We start from the raw sequence: 21,193 nt of genomic DNA, 5'->3' as shown, positions 1-21,193 counted from the left end.
CCTTTTGCCTGCATTCATGTTGCAATACGGGTTGGCTCTTTATCTCTGCCCACTCCTCTAGCATGCTCGCTACCCTTGAGAAATGTAGCCAACACTTGGCTTAATAAATCTTCAACCTACTCATCAGCTAATAAAAGGGGTTGAGAGTTGGCAAAGGGAATATTCCATGGAAACTGTGTTTGCCAAACGCCTACCAACAGCTGATTTCAGAGGTGGTCCTCTATCATATATGTCCACTGAAAGAGAAGGAAGAAGCTAATAATTCCTCTTCAGATAGGCAGACTGTGTCTTGAGCTGAAGGCTTGTATCGGACTAATGCAACCCACCAGTGTTTCAGTTTTACATTTCTAGTAAAATTAGAATTTGCACTCATCTCCCTTAAAGCAGAAGTTCCCAAATGCCGTGTTCCACAGAATGAATGTTCATAAAGCTAAATATATCCAATGTGAAGGAATAGCCTTTACTCTGAGATTGTTATTTTGTTTTTGTTGTTAAAGAGTATTTTTTAAAATAAAAGGACGGTAACACAAGACGGTAGGGTTTGTTTGTGTTAATGTCTTGGCACTTTAAAAGGCTGACAACCCTCTATCAATTTCCAAACATCACGAAAACTAGGAAACTAGGATCCTCATCCCTGAAGTGGCTAGCTCGGAGCTGAGCGCCAAGGAGATTAATACATGACTATATAAATATATATTTAAATGAAATCATATGAGAGGAAGGGTCTGGTCTCTTTTAGGGTCATCATTCTCTACAGACTTCAAGGTGTCTCACAGAGATCATGGAGGCCCTGTTGGTACAGGTAGTTGTAACAGATTCAAGTCAGGTAATTTCCTCTGAAATGTACCTACCTATATACCTGTATCTGCGGTACTCTGGCAGATGGCCCCAATAACAACTTTCTAAAACGATTTTACTGTATCCCTTTCACAGTTAACACCTGGACCCATGACTAACACAAAGCAAGCATCCGTAGTTACTTGTTTTCCACATGACCCTTACAGCCGAAGCGTCAATCCCAGAGCGCCTCTACCTAACACGGAGGCAAACACACTTCCCATTCTCCTGGGGCTCCTCTGGGATCCGCAGGTGATGGGGAAGTAAGGGACATCTGTGACCCCCCTGGCTCAAGCGTAAGATGAAGGCGGACCGCGGGACGGTGTGAATGCAACCGCAACTACGTCTGCAAATGTAGGCAGGCGTTGGCCCGCAGGGGCTTTGCCTAGGAAGAGGGAATTTGGCAAAGCCGCCTGCGACCCAGCCTTCTGGCTGTAACGGGACGCTCCTCTGTAGGAAAGTGCCTCTGCCCCCTGGCGCCCGTCCCCAGGCTTCTGATGAAAGAGTGACCCCACTGCCCCTTCCCAGCCCCCGAACTGCAACACTATCACTCTGGGCGCGGGGCCCATCACGTGGCGAAGCGGTGCTATCCCGGACCGCGGCTCCACGGCCATTGGTCGACGGCTCGCGTCCCGAGCGCGCCCATTGGCTGTGGGGGGCGTTCACGTGAAAAGGGTTCCGGGATGGCTCCCCGAGTGGCGAGAGGTGCTGGAAAGTTAAAGGGAGCAGCGCGGCGGCTGGGAGCCTGAGTCCGGGGGACCGGCCGCAGGGACGAGGCGAGCGGGCTGCTCTCGCGCACGGACGGATGCGTCTGCCCGCCCAGGGCGCAGACCTGAGTCCCGGCCCCCCACTCCTGCTGTCGCCGCCTCTGCTCCTGCCACCTCGGCGCGGATGCTGCCGCGGGCTGGCGCATGTGTACTTCGGCACTTATGAGCTGTACTAGGTATGTCAGTCCCCAAGCCCTAGAGTCTCAGTGCAGGGCCGAGAAAGGGCTGCGAGGAGTGCGCAGTGGAGACCTTTGGTTCCTGCCACCTGCACTTGCACTGTCCAACTTGCAGTTGCACTACGGGGGTGGAACACTCTAGACGGGCTTGAGTGGAGAGAGCAACCCAGGGACCAGAGGTGGGATGGAGCCTGGCTGGATCCACGTGTTCCACAGAAGTGCGGGTCTGGCCGCGAGGAGTGGCCCGGGCTGGGACTCTTGTGCCCAGTTCGAACCTGGGACACGGCGCTTCCAGCCTGGGACCCGACAGTCCCGGAGAGTGTCCCCTAAATTGGGCAATTGGGGACTGGAGTACAAGAAAGGTCTCTTTTTTTCTCAGCGCCTCGGTTTCTCTGTAATATGCAAGGAAACACACTTGGGCCATCTCTCAGGTCGCCAAGTTGCGATGGGACACAGAGCCACCCCGGTCCCCGGTCCCCGGGCAGGGGCTGTCCCGGGACGGCGGGGGAGAGTCTGCCGCGCGGGGACGCTCTCGCGGCGCCGCTCCGACCGGGATTGCCCCGCCGCCCCGCCCTGGTGTGGTAACTTGGGCTCCTCCCCCTCGTCGTCCTCCTCCCCCTAAGGGTCATATCTCCGGGAACGGAGCGCAAGCCCTGCCTCCCGGACACACGACGCTCACGTAGTCCGGTGGTGGCGGCCTCTCCTGCCACCTCCCTGCGAACTCTCGGATGCAGCGAACCAGCTGGGAAGGGGGCTTCCCCACGGTCCAAAAGGTGGGTGAGGGACAAGTCGAAGGAGGCTCCAGGAGTGCTTGGGGGCGGGGTGCTGGCCTGTCGGACCGAGGGGGGCAGGGTCAGGATGGCTTTGACCTGTGGGATCTTCCAAGTCTGGAAGCTCTGGCCTGCCCCCTGCCCTGTTCATGCCCCGCTTTTGAACTCGGAGAAAGGGGTGTGGAAGGGACTTGCTGTAAAAGACAGGGTATAGGGTCCAGAAGGACATACTTGAAGAGTTGTGGCCTGTCGGGTGTTGTTTTCTGCTCTAGAGGAGAAAATTGAGGACAGGCTTGACTTGAATACTTGGGAGAGTTGCTGAAAGGTGTTGGAGCCTGTGGTCTGTGTGGCCAGGCCTCCTTGGGAGACCCAGGGTCAGGGAAAAGAGACGTTAGAGCTTTGAGCTGGGGTGGGGAGAAGAGGAAATGGTTCATTTGGCGAGGTTGTGCAGGAGCCAAGACTAAAGTGAAGACAGCCTGTGGACTCACCACAAGAGGAAAGTAGAGGTATTTAGGGGAAAGTGAGTGGGAAGAGAAGAGAAGTTAGTGGGCATTATTAGCAAACAAGAACGGCAGAGCCAGAAAGGACCTCAGAGGAGAAAGCTGAAGCCTGGACAGGTTCAGTGATTTGCTCCAAGTGGGCAGCACAGGCATTCCCAGGCCAGTGCTCTGTTTCACATTGGGCATTGTCAGGTGGCAGGTGGAGTTTTCTTTCCTGTAATACGCAGCTGTGTGTGTGTGTGTGTGTGTGTGTGTGTATCTCAAAGATGCTTTAGTTGATGGTTACAGCATAGAAGAGTTCAAGTGGCTGTTAAGGCTGTGAACAAGGGCCCCATGGTCTCAGTACAAAGGAAAATACGTCAACTTTATTCATATTATGTCAGCCAAACCTTTTGGGGGGGGGAGTAAAGTAATGGCAAAGGGGTAGATGGACATATCTTTTAAAAAAGTATAACCTAGTTGTGACTGCTTACCTAAGGTAGTTTCAGTGTTCCTGGTGGGTTCTTGGTCATCTGATTTTTCTGCCTTTTCTTATCAGAGTATGAAAATGGAGGACAAATATCTTGGCCTCAATCCCCAAAAAAGTTTATTCCTATAAAAGGCACAGCCAAAAAGTCAGTAGCTCGGCTGTCTGAAACTGTGAAGGTCATGTGGTTATTTTCTACCAGTCTATAGTTTTCACAGGAAAAACCACCATGACATCTAACCTGACCAGCCGTCCTGAGAAGGTGTGTTTTTTGGCACTAGTGGAACAGGGAAAGTGTTTCTGCAGAACTCTCCCTGTTTTCTCCAATTTTCATGGAGAGCTGGGATTTGCCATCTTTTGACCAGGAACCCTGAAATCTACCCTTGGGCATGGCCCAGTCCCTCGTGGCGCAAAATTGATCTCTTGGGCATCTATGTGGAACCCAAGTGTTTGACACTCGGAGTAACAGCCACTCGTATTCTCATGATCTTGTCCCGCAGCAAACTGGTATCCAGTCCTCTGTCATGCTCTACTGGTTCAAATATGTGTCTGTGTCTTCTCCTGCTGGCTTTTTCCCTGGCCAAGCTTGGTGACTTATATTCCCTGGCCTGGGGAGAAAGGGGCCGAGCAGCCAGGGAGAGTGTCAGGCGGGGGCCTGAGATGCAGCCTGATGTGCACTGTGATGGCACCTGCTCGTTTTTATGCCATTTGAGGATAAAGCACCTTCCAGATGCCTTCCTTTCAGAGACTTAGGAAACTTACCTCGTACATCTCCACTGCTAGGAGGACTTGAGGGTGATGGACAGCCCTGTCACAGTCCATCGGGGAATTCCTGAGTAGAGGGTCAGGAGAGCTTCCATGAAACCAGAGTTTGGTACACTGCTTCTTGGAGAATGGTCTGGGTCATAAAAGCTGGGATCCACCTGTGAGGATAGGCAAGTGGCCAACAGTCAGATCATATCCATATGTATGGGGCCACAGGGATTAATGTCTTCCCCTCCAGTTATGGTGACCCTAAAATAGTGAAGGGGACCCTGGGCAGTGATTGCTTGTGCAGTGTCCCTGAGGCAGTAGCCCTTGGGTGGCCAGGTAATTAACTTTATTTTTGCCTTTGATGGAAGAATGTTGCAAAACCAATTAGGCTGTAGAAAGTGCCAGTGGAATTGTTTAATTAGAGCTGGCTTTGACCAGGACGTCACCTTCCCACCCCCAGTTCCACTAGTGCTTAACAGCTTGGTGATAGAAGGGAGCTCAGGGGCAAATTTACACCCACTGGGTCCAAATAGGGAAACTTTACCAAGCTCTTCAACTAAGTCTTTGTAATCTTTAGGATTAGAAATTGAGAGTGACTTTAGTTTAAGTGTGCAGATCCTTTAACTGATCTGCTTGTTTTAGAATTCTGTTTCTACGTTATCCTGAGAGTTTCCCAACCTTTTTCTAATGAACTGTGCGGCAAAGCATGTAGGAGGTTGGTTTGCAGGCTTGAAGAGATCTAGAGAAGAAGATAGAGAACTTACAGTTGACCTTGTGCTGACTCAGGCAAGGAGGAAGGACTGTAGTGGACTGAGGGCAACTCCACCCCCCTCGGGTCACACCCAGGTTGTCGAGGGTGGGCAGAGTGGGGGGGGGGGGCTGGGATGCAAGAGTGGGATGCTCACTTTGGGGGTATTTTTAATCCACATTTAATTAAAAAAAACCAACTACCTGTGTTAACATTAAAGCTGAAAGTACAATTCCAGTGCAGTCTAACCAATGCAATCTGTCAATGCAGAGCCTGATGTGTGGCTTGATCTCATGAACTGTGAGACCATGACCTGAGCCAAAATCAAGCACGTCCAGCTCAACCCACTGAGGCACCCAGGAGCCCCTAGGGGTTTCTTTTGACGTTGAACTCATTAGCCAACCCACAGACCCTATGTAAACCTATCTTGCCTATTTCAGTCAGAACTTTTCCTTTCCAGAACGATTGCATGGATAGAACAGATAATAGAAAGCAAATTTGCTCCTAAAATGTTCACTCATTGGTTTTGTTAGAGGGGAAACAGTAAGACAAGTATCGTTTAAAATGTATGTTTAGATAACTACATTGCGGCTATAATTTATTGTTTTTTCTCTGAATGTGTATGTTTCTCCAGTCAGTTATCACTAAATGGTTCCTGCATCCTAGGGGAAGGGTTATATTTCTTTTGGAAAATGGGATCAAACCCAGTACGTCTTTGTTCTTATTTTTCTTTGTATATTTGATCAAATATACCATCACCCTGAAGCCCCCCACCAGTGCGCAGGAACCAGGGGAGGCCTGAGAGCAAGCAGCCCAACCCCAGCACATACCTTCCCCTTTGCCATGGCGAGGGGAGAGAGGTTTGGGAAGGAATCCACACCCTGTGTTCTGCGGTTCACAGACCAGATTTTAATCCTGGTTTCATCACTGACTTCTTCATTAGCCCATTGTAACCATCAAATCAATATAAATTTGCCATGGTAAGTGGAATGATAAAAATTGCTTGACTTTAGCGAGGCCATAGTGTTTGATAGGATAGGTTTTTGGCCAATCTTAAATATTTGAGGCATTTTTTAGATTCGTTTTACCCCTTGATGTGATTTTGGAAAATACAAGAAACACAAAACAGGAAAACAAAGTTCCTGAAATCACATCACCTGGATATTCTAAGGGTTTTAAATCTATCTCTAGTCTTTTTTTCTGCGCATATACCTAGTATTTTTCTCCCACAAATCTAGTCTATGTACAATTTTATCTTCTCTATTTTTTACATTGACAGTATATTATTATCCATTTTTTCTATGCCATTTATACCTTTTTTTTCCAAATAATAGTTTTAATGATGATATAAAATTTTAACACTGGATGTGGTGGTATACTTGATTTAACCAGATACCTGTTATCGGTCATTTAGGTTATTTTCGTTTTCTCACGTTTTCCTCCCTAGGATGCTGCATTGACCATTTTAGTACATTAACCCCCATGCATTTTTCATTAACTCTTTAAAATGAATACCTGTATGCAATATTAGAACCAAAAATGATCGGGACGCCTGGGTGGCTCAGTCGGTTAAGCGTCTGACTTCGGCTCAGGTCATGATCTCACGGTTCCTGGGTTTCCAGCCCCCCATCCAGCTCTGTGCTGACAACTCAGAGGCTGGAGCCTGCTTCGGATTCTGTGTCTTCCTCTCTCTCTGCCCTCCCCCCTCTCACATGCTCTCTCACTCTCTCTCTTTCTCTCAAAATATATAAAACGAATATCTCAAAATGAATAAATGTTAAAAAAAAGAACCAAAAATGAGAAGAATATTTAGAAAGGTTGTGCTGACTTAGACTAATACATGTGTTTATATTATCTTTAAAAAGTCTTTACTAACTCAGTAGGCAACAACAGGCATTGTTTTCTAATCTAAATTCTTTAAGTTGGACATTTTGTATATTTATGGGCCAATTTTAATTTTTTTCAGGAATCTTCTATTCATGTTCTTTGCTCATTTTTCTGTGTTGACTATTTTACTTTTTTATTGTTTTGTAGGAACTCTTTGTATATGAAGGTATTAACTCTTTGCTGCCATGCTTTTTATAAAATGTTTTCCCAGTTTGTCTTTAATCATTTGGTTTTATTTTTTCTCACTCCTAGAAAAATATAGTTTTTAGGAAGTCAGATTTAACCTGATCTTGTAGTAGGATTCTCTTTGCCTTTTATTCTTATAGAGACTATTTTCCACTACAGAAAAAACAAATATTCACCTATATGAAAGGTTGAAAACAACTGAATTGTTGGCATTTTTTAAAGGAAAAATATGCTGGAATATAAAAATCGAGGAGCACGTGGATGGCTCAGTTGGTTAAGTGACCATCCCTCAATTTCGGCTTCGGCTCAGGTCATGATCTTACAGTTTGTGAGTTCAAGCCCCACATCAGGCTCTATGCTGACAGCCAGGAGCCTGCTTGGGATTCTCTCTCCCCCTCTCTCTGCCCCTCCCTCACGTGTGCACACACACACTCTCTCAAAATAAATAAACATTTTAAAAAATATTTAAATAAGTAAATAAAAATAAAAACCTACTGTACAGCTTTGTGTCTGTGTTCCCCATTGAATCTCAGTGTCTAGCATAATATCTGGCATATAGGTACTACCAATATTCATGGCATGAGTTCATTTATTTTTATCCTATTAAAGCTGTCTTTACCAAAGTGTGTTCCTCAGAACATGTGTTCCGCAAGCTGTTCCACAAAAAAAGGATTCCTTAGTTAGATAAGTTTGGGAACTCTTGCAGACCGCCTGTTCTTTTCAGTATTCCCCAAGACGCTCTGGCATGTGAGGCCCCCCAAGAAATCCCGACAGAAAAACCTGTGAAAATAGTTTGTTTTTTCATTTGTTTTGACCCCAGTCCTCTTTTTCACCCCACTTTACAGTCTTAATGTCCCCTGAACCCAAGGTCATGCTGGATCACACTTGAGTTAATACGGAACCACAGCGGAGGGGGTGGGAGGGGGGGAGAGGGGCTGGGCCAGAGCTGAAGGCAGACATTGTTTGCCAGTCCCCGTTCGAATGAGGAGTTTAACTTCTGTCTGATCTCACGGCCGTTTCTTTCTTTCCCCTTTTGCCAGGGTTCTAGCCTGTTCCTCTAACCCAATGATGGCTGTGGACATAGAGTGCAGGTACAGCTGCATGGCCCCTTCCTTGCGCAGAGAGAGGTTCGCCTTCAAGGCTTCGCCAAAGCCAAGCAAACCACTGAGGCCTTGCATTCAGCTGAGCAGCAAGGATGAAGCCGGCGGAATGGTGGCCCCCACCGTGCAGGAGAAGAAGGTGAAAAAGCGGGTGTCCTTCGCAGACAACCAAGGGCTGGCCCTGACAATGGTCAAAGTGTTCTCGGAATTCGATGACCCGTTAGATATTCCGTTTAACATCACTGAGCTCCTAGACAACATTGTGAGTCTGACGACAGCAGAGAGCGAGAGCTTTGTTCTGGATTTTTCACAGCCTTCCGCAGATTACTTAGACTTTAGAAATCGGCTTCAGACCGACCACGTATGCCTTGAAAACTGTGTGCTGAAAGACAGAGCGATTGCTGGCACAGTGAAAGTGCAGAACCTGGCGTTTGAGAAGACGGTGAAAATACGGATGACATTTGACACTTGGAAAAGCTTCACAGACTTTCCCTGTTGGTATGTGAAGGACACTTACGCTGGTTCAGACAGGGACACGTTCTCCTTTGACATTAGCTTACCTGAGAAAGTTCAGTCTTACGAGAGAATAGAGTTTGCTGTGTGCTTTGAGTGCCGCGGACAGACTTACTGGGACAGCAACAAAGGCAAAAACTATAGGATCATCCGGGCTGAACTGAAATCCTCTCAGGGAACAGCCGAGCCACAGAACGGACCAGATTTTGGAATATCCTTTGACCAGTTTGGAAGCCCTCGGTGTTCCTACGGTCTGTTTCCAGAGTGGCCTAGTTATTTAGGATACGAAAAGCTAGGGCCCTACTACTAGTGACTGTGCATGACAGAGCGCGGCTGAGTGGGTCCTGGGAAGTCTAGCTGCAGTCACAGGCAGGCGGAGACGGAGCCAGAGAGCAGCTGAACTGCCATTAGGCACAGTTTTTGAAAAAGAAAGGATCCTACTCACTTTTTTCTGAAGCCAGCAAAACCCAGCCAGGGTTAGATCTCACGACTGGTTTCGCACGCCAGGGTAGATGCGGGGAGCTGGTCTGCTTGGCACCTGCGGCGGCCTCGAGGGTCGGAGCAGGAGACCAGTGTGGGAAGGGCCTGGGCGGGAACCAGCCTTGCGGGCAGTGCTGGAGAAGCTGGAGGGCAGTGGCTTCGAAATGATGCAACCAGGAGCATGATCCGGCTGCCTGGAGGGGCCGCACCTCCCTCACCGGGATGTGGAAAATCAGTCACCTGAAAGTCACTCCGTGCCCAGTCACTTCCCATTGGACCCTTGCGGCTCATCTTTGCGCGCTGTCTGCCCAGCCGGGTCGCCCCCCCACCCCCCACCCCTTGCTGCTGCTGTTCCGGGTCTCCACGTACTTCACGCTTTATCTCTGTGCTCTTTTTTTTTTTTTGCGTTTTATTTTCGTCCACAGCTCATCTGATGCCGAGGAAAAGATAAGCAAGGCAAATTAGCCTGTGCCGAAGACAGGCATTTCCTCTTTCTGACCCCACAGAGCGTCCAGCAGAGAACGATGCCCCAGTTAGCAAAAGTAACTGGCTCCAGTGCTGGGTTACAGACTGACAGGCAGGACAGTCTGGGTGGGACACGGGTAGCATGTCCGCTTGGCGTCTGGGGGAGCTTTCGAAGTACTCGCTCCTGAGTCACCAGACGGCTCCGTTACAGGATTTGTTTGAACTCGCTCGCTGGTTTGCAGGCACCCCATTCTTCACAAAGGGATTTGAGACTCTCCTTTCCTCGAGAGCCCTCCTTCCTGCCGTGTTCAGGACATTGTGATTTGCAGATCCCATCTATCCTCAAAGCCTTCAGTGAGTGTTTGGTCTAACGCTGACCGTGATCTGCGACACCCAGGCCTCTTTCCGAGCACGCAGGGACTGTGACCTGGGGCTTCTTATTTATGGAGTGCAAGTGCATAAAGGGATCAGGGAGAAAAACCTCACCAAGTTCTCACATTTTATTTTCCATGTTTGGCGACTCTGAAATATCAGAGGTTACTTGCTCTTAACCATATTGGACTAATGCATTAAAAGTTGTCGGTTCATACTGATGTGAGACTCCTGGGACTTTCATTGACAGATGGATCCCCAGAGCCTGTGAGTTTTCTTGGGCAAGATTGGCTTGTACTTGGGGGTGTTTAAAAAATATTTTTACATATGTATTTGAAGAAGGTTGGTTTTTTTTTTTTCTGTTTTGCTTTTGTTTTTGGAGCTTAGTTAAATGGCTGTCTCGTTTTCCTTTTGCCTGATCTGCGTAAAGTGAGGCAGGAAGAGGGGTGCACAGCTGCCTGGACACGGAGGCACAGCTGCTGGCATTGGCAAGCGAGGAGTCGCTTTGGCTTGCGTGTTCCAGACCGATTAGAAAAAAACCTCCTGGCTTCTGTGGCTTTGTCCATTGGTGCCAGGCAGGTATGGAGGGTCCAGGCTCCTAGAGTTTTGTGGTTGGGTTTTTTTTTGTTTTTGTTTTTTTCTTTCTTTTTTGAACTTTAACATATTTCGACTTTTTAAATGTTCTTAAGCGGTGTGGTGGTTGATGTTAGTTCTTGTTCCTAAAACTGGCTGTTACTAGTCTGCGACCTAGTGCTTTATTGCTTATGCCTCTCCCAGGTGGGTAGGACTCGGGGATTGCGTAATACAATATATGGGACAGTCACATTTTTGTCTTGTGCTGAACTTGGGCAGAACTGTGTTTTATTCTAAGCATATCTTACATCAGGCACACAGACGGCACTTTTGTTGTTACGGATCTGGCGACCAGCACGATTGATAGTGCAAATCAAAGTCGAATGGAAGCAAAACTGATTTCATAGAGGTCGGGAATATATTTTAAGAAGTCCTGGGCCACCTCTGTCCAGTCAAGAAAGGTACAGGGTGCACTGTCATTTACATGTTACCAGATTAAAGGTAACGAGATCACTCTCTATGCAAAAGAAAAATGCCTCAGGTGGCTCCCGTTCGTTTTTTCAGTAATGGTGATCTTCAGACATTCCAGGGTCAAATTTGAAATATGGTAATTCAGTGATCAGTATCTCTTAAAACAGCCATAAGCCCTCCCCCCACCATTCTTTCCTGGCAGCTCACCCCAGCTTTGTTGCTGGGGGCACTGGTTGCAACCCCCCCCAGCCAGTACACCTGGGATGCTCAGCCTCCCAGGCAAGTCGTCACCTGCTTGCAAAGACCCTCCCCTGACGAGAGAATGCAGTTCCCTGTCAGTCATTTCGCTGAGCAAGGGGCCTCTGAACAGTTGTACTGTCTTTATTCAGCTGTCAGGCCATCTCCCTTTGGCCCAGTTCTGTCCCAGGATATCCACACATGGCCCCGGGACCTGCTTCAACAGAACCTCTCCTTCTTTCAGAGCTCACCATCAGTAAATAGGTCCACACACAGTGACAAGCTTCTTAGTTGGAGACGTCATTGCAGCCTGACGTGGGGGTTTGACCCTCAGACAGCTGTCGGTTATGGTGACCAACGTCCCCCGGCCCCAGTGCCCTTCCCAAGGTTGTCCTCAAAGGACCAGCCTCCCGCCCAGAAATGGAGAACCAGCTCCGTTTCGTTTCCTATTTATTTCCCAAATACCCTGGGAAGCATTGGCAAATTAGGTGCAATAAATAAGCTGGACTATAGAAAGAGACGTAATAAATAAGCTTTCAGTGTTTCTTGGAAGGTATGGAGCATTTGAATGGGTTTCTTTTCTCTTTCTTTTTTTAAGTATTCTTATGGTAGGGGAACTGGTGAGGAATAAGGGGAGTTTACGTAGTTCTCCAGAAATTAAAACCATTTCAGAGTCAAGGTAGAATTTATTTTTCCTCTAAGATTTAATTTTAACTGTGGCAAAACATTACTCTTTTCAACGTTTTTTTAAAGGTGTAAATTGTGAACTGCTAAAAGAATGTTTTTGTGGTTTTGATCCTTGCATATAATTTGCATTTTAAAAACAAGCATTGCTTGTAGTCACTTGGATGTTAAATGGGTTGTATATTATGTTTATAAACCAAAAAAGTGTCAGCTCATTTTTTAAAAGTGCCCTGTTTTCTGGGCTCTTCCCTCTCTGTGAAGTGAACGAAAACCTTGAGTGTCATCCACCTGTTTCCTCCTGTAAAATTCCTCCCCTGGATGCGTGGCCCTCTGCTCTCGGAGGCGCCCATCACTGATACTGGGAGTAAAAAGTCATGAGCATAATGGGACCTTACAGGGTCCTGGGAGACCTTCTGGCAGGTTCTGTGCACTTCCTGACCGGGAAGTTCGGCTGTGGTTACACGCGCCTTTGCCTTGCCATGGTCGTCAAGCTCGTCGGCCCAAGTTGTAAAGCCGTGAATGTTTTTGCAGTTTGGGTGATCTGATCCCAGAGACCTCTGGACCTGTGAGGACCCCCAGGAGGGCAGCTGCGATGACTGTGGCTCACTTTTACTTCAGTGTGAATGTAAAACGGAAGGCTTGTCTTCATTCGATGCCTAAAAGTGCCTTGTCGTGAAACGTCTGCATGTTTTAAAAAAATAAATATTTTTGTACACAAAGTTAAAGGGGGGATGCACTTTAAAATCACAAGAATGGGTGTCTTTTGTGTGGTGTAAGACCGTAGGTTGTCTGTATCTCAAATGCGAAAATATAATAAAGGTAGAAAAAACAAAACTGAAACTGTTCTATTTTAAAACTGACTCTATTCTGGGAGTCAGTTAGAGGCTGAGAATTTTTTTTATGATATTCTATTCTTTCTTTCTTCCTTCCTTTCTTTCTTCCTTCCTTTCTTCCTTCCTTCCTTCCTCCCTTCCTTCCTTCCTTCCTTTCTTTCGTTCAAGTTCTATGCCCAACGTGGGTCTTGAACTCACAACCCCAAGAGCGAGAGTCGCATGCTCTACCAACTGAGCCAGCCAGGCATCCCTGGGGAGAATTATTTTCAATCTGTATGTTTCGACATACAGAATATAGGTTTCCAGAGGGATGGACTGCAATCAGTGGCTGAGTTGAAAACCTGTGAGACACACAGGAAGGGTGGTAAGGGTGGTAATTGCTTTTGAAGTTGTCACAGCAGTGAAAGCTGGTCATAGTGACAGAAATAAGTGCTAGGGAAGAAGCACAGGGCCAGTGTTGTTCGGAACCCATTTTTACTGATCTGAGGGCATGTCTCCTACCCTCTCATTTGCTCTTGAAGCATATTTTTGGTTTTACTGGGTTTTTTTTTTTTAATGTGTGGGGGTTTTTTGTTTGTTTTGTTTTGAGAGAGAGAGCACACAGGGCAGGGGCAGAGAAAGAGGGAGACACAGGATCTGAAGCGGGCTCTGCACAGACAGCAGAGAGCCCAATGTGGGGCTCGAACTCACAAACTACGAGATCATGACCTGAGCCGAAGTTGGATGCTTAACCAACTGAGCCATCCAGGTGCCCCTTTGGTTTACTGTTTTTAAAGGTAGAAAAACTGTAAATGCCCATGGTAGCTTGTAACTACTTACTCAAACTATAACCAGCAAAACGGACCAGCTCCTGGTGGGACCTCTTCTCCTTTGGGTGTCAGATATTCGCCCTAAGTAAGATTTCCAGGGACGTTTTGGGGTGCCTGGGTGGCTCAGTTGGTTAAGCATCTGACTTCAGCTCAGGTCATGATCTCACAGCTTGTGAGTTCAAGCCCCACGTCGGGCTCTGTGCTGACGGCTTAGAGCCTGGAGCTGCTTTGGATTCTGGGTGTGTGCGTCTCTCTCTCTGCCCCTCCCTTCTCGCATTCTGTCTCTCTCTCAAATATAAATGATAAAACATTAAAAAAAAAAAAGATTTCTAGGGACATTTTATTTCAAAGTTCAGAAGATGGGACAGAGGGAGAGGCAAATTGTTGCCAGATGTTTCCTGTAACTCGGGCTGTGCCGCACTGCAGAAGGCAGTGGGGTTCTGCAGTGGGGAGGTAGAGCCTGTTAAACCTCAGCACCTAGTAAATAAATGCAAAAAAGGACCTACACACATAACTGCCTTCCTCAAGACTGCCAGGCACTGCCCACAATTGGCCTTCGCAGAAATGGGCAGGGGGAGGAAAGTAACAGCGGTTTCTATGAATGTCTATTTGAGATTCAGTATGGTTTGCATAATCCTTAAAGAAGTCTAACTTAGGAGACAGACAGCTCCGAGAGGGCTGGAGGAAATTAACAACAACAGAACAAACACTCTTCTAGGGCAGTGTCCCCAGAATAGCAAACACCCAGTCCTGAATTACTCTGAACATTTACTGCTTATCTATCATATGCAAGGTGGTGCTAGATACTGCTTCTACCCAAACCCTGTAAGAGACATTCATGTTCAAGGTGAATCCTCTCATAGCCAAGAAAAGCCCTGGGTTATGCTGTGTGTCAGTATTAGGATTCGAGAAGCCTGGGCTCTGGCCTTGACTCTGCCGTCCCCCTGTCATGTGCTCTCCTGAAGGGGCTCTGAGTGTTTCCAGCAGGGATAAGGTTAAGGATAACGATACTGAGTACTTAGGAGCCAGCCAACACGTTCTTTTGAAAAATGCTCCTAAATATAAACTTGTGAGAAATACCATGTATGCTGCCTACATTCTTCATAAGAATCACAGGAACGAATAGCATTCCAGACAACAGCTTGGACTTCATAACATCCGTGTTCAAGCTGAAGAGACACCAGCTCGTTTTCATGGGTAAAAGGTATGAAGGCCCTGGGTGTGTTTCCTAAAGTCACATACCCAGTCAGTGGTAACGCCATGGACGACCACATGGGTCCTTTATTCTTTTTCCAAGAATTCTCCCCGTTAACACTAGAGTCACTCTCACAGAACTGAGACTAGAGGTCATTCTGAAAAGAAGTCCCTCAGATTGGAGAGATGCAGAAAACTGGGGAGGAGTGAACACGTCTTTAGATGCAAATGGCACGTCCCTCCCAAAGGCTTCCTCAGCACCCACGAGGCCCACAGGCCACGAGCAAGCATAAATGCAAACAGCACGTGATTTGGGTATCCAAGGGCCCAAGTGGGTGTGATCGGTGGCAAGAAACCACCAAAGGGGCCTGTGGCTATGGAGGCGCTGTGCTGACCGGCAGGACTGGCGGCCTCAGCATTGACTTCCACCAGAGTGGAAGCCATGTGGTAGCACAGCAAGGCTCTAACCCTCCTTCCCCTCCCTTCGCCATTAGGAGCCTTGACGAGGAGAGAGAGAGGGAATCTCCATGGAGGTCTATGTCCACATGGGATTCTCTGGTAGGTGACATGTTCAGTTGGCGTCATGCCCAAAACTTACCGATGTGTCTCCGTAGCATCGGGCCCTCCGCTGGACATGAACTTGGCAGCAGTAAGATGAGGAGGCATGACGGTCATTTTCCTTGGGGTCGAAAACATTAACAATGATCCAGGATCCTGGCCCTTCACCGCCAACTGCAAGACGAGAAGGTTAGAGCAGGGGCTGGCCACCTTTTTCTGGAATTGGCCAGGGAGTGACGATTTTAGGCGTTTTGGGCTGCATGCAGCCTTTATCACATATTCTTCCAAAACAAAAACAAAAAACGAAACTTTACAAATGTAAGAGCCATTCTGAGCTGCGGGCCCGTACAGTAATACAGAATCAGGCCAAGGGCTAGACTCGAACTGCTGGCTGTAGTTTGCTGGCCCTGATAGAAGAGCCTCCGAGGGAGAGTGAGGCTTCAGAGTGGACACACAGACCCAGGGCTGAGGCCTGGAGTCCACTTCTCCCTGTGTTCACTTAGAGACCATATAGTTTATGGCCCAAATGGGAATGCTTTTAAGAAGGAGCAGAGGTGGGGCACCTGGGTGGCTCAGTCAGTTAAGTGTCTGACTTCGGCTCAGATCACGATCTCACAGCTTGTGAGTTTGAGCCCCGCGTTGGGCTCTTTGCTGACAGCTCGGAGCCTGGAGCCTGCTTCAGATTCTGTGTCTCCCTCTCTCTCTGCCCCTCCCCTGCTCACACTCTTTCTCTCTCAAAAAAATAAATAAACATTAAAAAAAAAAAAAAGGAGCAGAGGTGCTATGAATTATCATGGAGCACTCAGCGTGCGTGGGGAGCAAGCCCCGGCAAACCCTGGAGTGAGCCCTGACAGTGCTCACCTGGCCTGGGCCTGGGGATCTTCTCAGACCTTTGGGGAGCTCGGAAAACCCAGCTGTGGGCTCAAATCAGTTCTGGCTGGATAGTGTTGTGTTTTTTTTTGTTTTTTTGTTTTTTGGATGGGTTACAACAGAGTGGTGATTTTGTCTGTGGTTTAGATGTGTTTTTGTTGGTTGGGTTTTCTGTTTCCTAATTGTAGCGCTGAGGGCCAAAAGCCCTCTGGAAACTCCAGTCAATCCAAAGAGGAAAGGGGTTATTCACGGTTTGGACTTATGTCTTACTACCTCTCTCTCCCCTCCCCGTCGTCCCCACCAAATAGGGCATGACAGACTCCCTGAGAAACTTGTTTACCATGACAGAGACAGAGGCTGAATCTAGCAGTCATGCAAGCCCTGGTCCCCAGAAAGTAACACGGAAGTGCTCCTGGGAATTTTGCCAACGACATGGTCTCAGCTCATCTTTCTCTGGCCCATAAAGTTCAAGAGGCCTTAAGAAGGACAGAAATGAAGGAGGTGGAAATTCATCTCCAAAGCATCCTGGGCCTCCCATCCTGCTGGCCCACATGATCTTTCTTTTAAATCTGTCACCTCCTCCTGCTGGTGTTGACCTTTAGCCAGAACTGAAGGAAGGTCTGCTGAGAAAACCCTCATGTTAGTGCTGTGGGGACTTGGAAAGGTTTCTACGAAGCCCCAGTATACCCAAAGGGAACTAGTGGGGGGGCGGTGAGGCTTTCCAGGGTTCACCTCTCTTTCAGAGAAAGTAGGGACACCACACATCACAACCTGTGCTGTTACAGTTGATGAGAAAGAGAAATGACTTACTTCTTCCACCGGGGCCACCTCCAGGGCCACCTAGTTAATTGCCCTTTGGGAGACACCTTGGTCCCATTTGAAGGTGGAGCTAGCTAGGTGACATTTCACTCATCCTACTATCATACCATGTTATTAAAGTATTGTATTATTAATCATTTGCCATTAATCCATGATCGAAACACTGAAACACCCCCCCAAATATTTTCGTAAATTCTTTGTGCACACTGTTTTGCACATTTGCTCATGTGACAAAGCATTTGTTCATTTGAATTCTCCAGTAGCTTTTCCATCAGCTGATCAATCACCTCCCCACCTTGAATCCTCATGCTTTATATTACTCATGCATAATTATTATACACACACACACACACACAGTCTGAAAAGAAAAATCAAAGAAAAAATATTTTCTGTCCAAAAATGTCTTTCGCACCAGCTCATTTCTCTGCTCTCACAAGGGGAGTTTCTGCCCCAAAGCTTCAGGAGAGGCGTTCTTGGTTCTTGCCAGGACTGAGGGCAGCACTGAATGAATTCCACTGCCTGCAGTAGCCAGATCAAGAAAGGAAGGCATTTGACACAAGGCGTTGGTTCTTCTCCCCCTCCCAGCATCCCTCACTCCTTTGCTCAGTGTCCCTGCTATCTCCCCAGACAGGGAATGCGGAGAGACTCCAACCCTGAGGAACAGCCACCTCAGTCAGGAGCCCTGGCGCTTTTCAAATGTATAACGAAGCATTGAAATCTGTTCTTAAGCCACATATTATGGGAATGCAATTTACAAAATAGATGGAAAAGGAGCTGCCCAAGGTGGAAATTGCCAGAAGCAGGGAACCATGCCCATTTCCCCTCCCTGGACTCCTGGGGCACTTCCTAAGAGCCCTGTAGCCCAGAAATAAAGGGTGAGAACCTTTTCCTGAGGGAGCAGAAGTTATAAGCCTCCTGCTTCCTATGCTAGTGAATGTAGTTCAAGGATATCCTGTAAAAGAAGACAAAAGCAAGCTGACAAACAAAATTTCTATGGGAGCAAAACACAACAATTTAACCCCATATTCTGCAAAAGGGCTTGGTTATGTTTTGGTTATGCTATCAGAGATAATTATTATCCTCCTTCACACACACAAAAATCACTGGCTTGTTCACAAGAACCTCATTGGAGTTGCCTTTTTTTGTAGGTATGTGTCTCACATTTACATACAAAAATTAAACTTCCTGACAAGGCAACTTCTACTCCATACTAACAACAATACACAAAACAAAATTACTGAGCGCTTCTTTATTTTTTCTTTAAAAAAATTTTTTTTTAACACTTATTCATTTTTGAGAGACAGAGAGAGACAGAGCATGAGCAGGGGAGGGGCAGAGAGAGACGGAGCACAGAATCCGAAGCAGGCTCCAGGCTCTGAGCTATCAGCACAGAGTGACACAGGGCTCGAACTCACTGACCATGAGATCATGACCTGAGCTGAAGTTGGACACTTAACCGAGTCACCCAGGCGCCCCCCAAATTACTGAGCACTTCTGTGGGCAAGGCTGTAGTTGGGGCCAAGTGCTCTGGGGAATCTAGAAAGAAAAAGACGGAACGTTGTCACCAAGTCCCTCCCATGGTGATGTTAGCCTTTTCTTCTCCTAAATGGCATATGTTTTTACTACATTTACTTTCATCAAACTAAGCCCAGACAGAAAGCACTAAAGTTTCTTTTTTTAAAAAATTAAATTTGTTATTTTGAGATCATTGTAGATTCACATGCAATTTTAAGAACTAATGAGAGCCAGGGTACTGTTTACCAAAATTCCCCCAATGGTAACATCTGGTATAAGTATAATACAACGTCACAATCAGGATGCCGACATTGATGTGGTCAAGACATAGAACATTTCTTCCATCACAAAGGCCTCTTATGTCGTCCTTTTATAGGCACACCGCCTTGCTCCCTCTGCTCCCCATCTCCTCCCCCACCCCCATCCCGCTGGGGCCTTGACCTCTGGCAACCACAAATCTGGCGTCCATCATTTATAATTTTGTACTTTTGAGGATGTTATAAAAATGGAATCATATGGTATGTAACCTCTGGGGATTGGCTTCCACTCTACATACTTCCCACAAGATCCATCCCAACTTGTTCCATGTATCAATTTGTTACTTTTTATTGCTGAGTATTCCATGGTATAGACAGTCCAGTTTGCTGAACAATTAATATATTGAAGAGCACTGAGTTGCTTCTGGTTTAGGGCGATTCCAAATAAACCTGTTAGGAACATTCATGTGCAGATTTTTTACGTGAATGTAAGTTTTTGTTTATCTGGGGTGATGGCCCAAGAGTGTGAAATTGCAGGGTGATATGGTAGCACCATGTTTCGTCTTGTAAGAAACTGACAAACGGTTCTCCAGAGTGGCTGTACCATTTTGCAATCCCACCAGCAATGTACACAATTATTCCACATCCTCATCATCTTATGGGGGCATCACAATTTTTTATTTTAGCCATTCTGAGAGTCGTATAGTGCTAACTCATTGTGCTTTTAGTCCGCACTGCCCTAATGGCTAATTAAGGTGGACGCCCTTTCATAGATGGCTCTGTTCCCATCTATGTACCTTCTATGGTGAAATGTCCATTCATATCTTTTGCCCTTTTTCTAATTGGGTTGTTCAGAGACTTTTGTTTGTTTGTTTCTTAACTGTTGAGTGTTGAGAATTCTTTGTATATTTCAGATATAAGCCCTTTGTCAGATGTGTAGCTTGAACATATTTTCTCTTCATCAATAGTTTCCCTTTGCATCCTTTTCACATGGACTTTCTCAGAGCAAAAAAAAAAAAAAAAAAAAAAAACTTTTTATCAGTTACGGGATGCTTTTATGTCAAGTCTGAGAATTCTCTGCCTAGCCCTAAATCCCAAAGACTTCCCCCATATTTTCTTCTAAAAGTTTTATAGTTTCACATTTTAAATTTAAATATATGATTCACTTTGAGTTAATTTTTGTATAAGGTGAGAGGCTTGGGTGCAGGCTCATTCTTCTCGTCACAGAAATCCACTTGCTTCAGCACCTTTTGTGGAAAAGTTCCTCCCTCCACGGGATTGCTCTTGTATCTTGGCCCAAAGGCAGCTGGGTGTGTTTGCGGGGGTTCTCTATTCTGTTCCACTGGGGTACGTGCCTGTGCCTCTGGCAATACCACACAGCGTTAGTGACTGTGGCTTTACAGTAAGACCTAATATCAGGTAGAGTGATTCTTGCCACTTTACTCTTCTTTTTCACAATTGTTTTAGCGATTCTAGGGATTGTCTTTTCATACAAAGTTTAGAAGAATCTACGGCAGCAGCTGTAGGTAGCCTTCTGCTGTTCTTTCCTGTAATTGCAAGCACGTGAAGGCGCGCGCGCTCACACACACACACACACACACACACACACACACACACACTGAGAAAGAGAGGTCTGTGTTTTAGTATCCAGAGAAAGGTCTTTGCAGTGTTATCATAGACTGCACTTTTCACTCTCAGCTTTCCTTGTCGCTTTGCCACCTTTGCGCTGTGGTTCAGGATGTGGCCATGAATCACAGTATTTCATAATGCCCGAGTGAAAAAACTGCAGGACCACAGACGGTTAGAGATCACGATGTCCAACCTCCAATTTTACGGATGCAGACAATGAGGCCGGAGAGGTTAGGAGACTTGGGGGAAGTTGAACAGAGAGTTGAAGGCAGAAGCGCCGAGCCTGGATGTCCTGCTACTCGGCTCTGAACTTGAAGTAGCACAATTCACAGCAGGGCCATTTGACCATCTAGATCAGGGTCATTCCTGCCTGAATCCTACCAGCCTATATATCAGAGGCAGGGAGGGAGGCAAGGAGGGCTTTACCTCGGCCTCTGACTCCCTTAATCAGCTCAGGAGTTTATAGATTTCAGTTCCTATCTAAAATGTAGACAATGGAGGTGACCAGAATACTACAGAAAAATAGACATGACTCCTAACTCAATGTTATGGTGAACAATCTAGCTGGAAGAAAAAACAAAACAAAACAAAAAACCTTGAGCCATCAACTCCTAACCAGCCACTAACTGCAAGTCACTGTGGGTGGGTAATTGCCCAAGTGTACCATCCTGCCCCTTGCCCTCAAGGAGCTTACAATCAACTTGGAAGGGCCAGCAAATACTTA

The 21,193-nt window shown here is 46.8% G+C and overlaps 1 protein-coding gene and 1 non-coding gene across 3 annotated transcripts; one reads left to right on the top strand and one right to left on the bottom strand.

The window, feature by feature from the left end:
* The first annotated feature begins 1,509 nt into the window (after nt 1–1,509).
* Nucleotides 1,510–12,819, top strand: PPP1R3B (protein phosphatase 1 regulatory subunit 3B). 2 transcript variants are annotated; one of them, XM_043560584.1, is made up of 2 exons: nt 1,510–1,780; nt 8,131–12,819. In XM_043560584.1, exons 1-2 carry the CDS (start codon nt 1,749–1,751, stop codon nt 9,011–9,013), a joined length of 915 nt encoding a protein of 304 aa, XP_043416519.1. In that variant the 5' UTR covers nt 1,510–1,748; the 3' UTR covers nt 9,014–12,819. The 2 variants fall into 2 exon arrangements, with proteins under 2 accessions (XP_043416519.1, XP_043416530.1); XM_043560595.1 differs by lacking the exon at nt 1,510–1,780 and adding an exon at nt 2,282–2,553.
* Nucleotides 12,820–12,991: 172 nt separating this feature from the next.
* TRNAE-CUC lies at nt 12,992–13,064 on the bottom strand. The gene has a single exon. It is a non-coding gene; the product is annotated as a tRNA-Glu (tRNA).
* Between the last annotated feature and the right edge of the window lie 8,129 nt (nt 13,065–21,193).

This window comes from Prionailurus bengalensis, chromosome B1 (assembly GCF_016509475.1).
Source record: "Prionailurus bengalensis isolate Pbe53 chromosome B1, Fcat_Pben_1.1_paternal_pri, whole genome shotgun sequence".
NCBI classification, from domain to species: domain Eukaryota; kingdom Metazoa; phylum Chordata; class Mammalia; order Carnivora; family Felidae; genus Prionailurus; species Prionailurus bengalensis.
Note: the sequence above shows the minus strand (reverse complement) of the source record. Positions and strands in the feature narration are given on the sequence as shown.

Excerpts from the sequence above, each read along its gene's own strand:
- PPP1R3B (XM_043560584.1), top strand. The coding sequence starts at position 1,749 with ATGTGTACTTCGGCACTTATGAGCTGTACTAG. Across the intron at positions 1,781-8,130 it reads GCACTTATGAGCTGTACTAG|GGTTCTAGCCTGTTCCTCTA; the intron begins GTATGTCAGTCC and ends CCCTTTTGCCAG.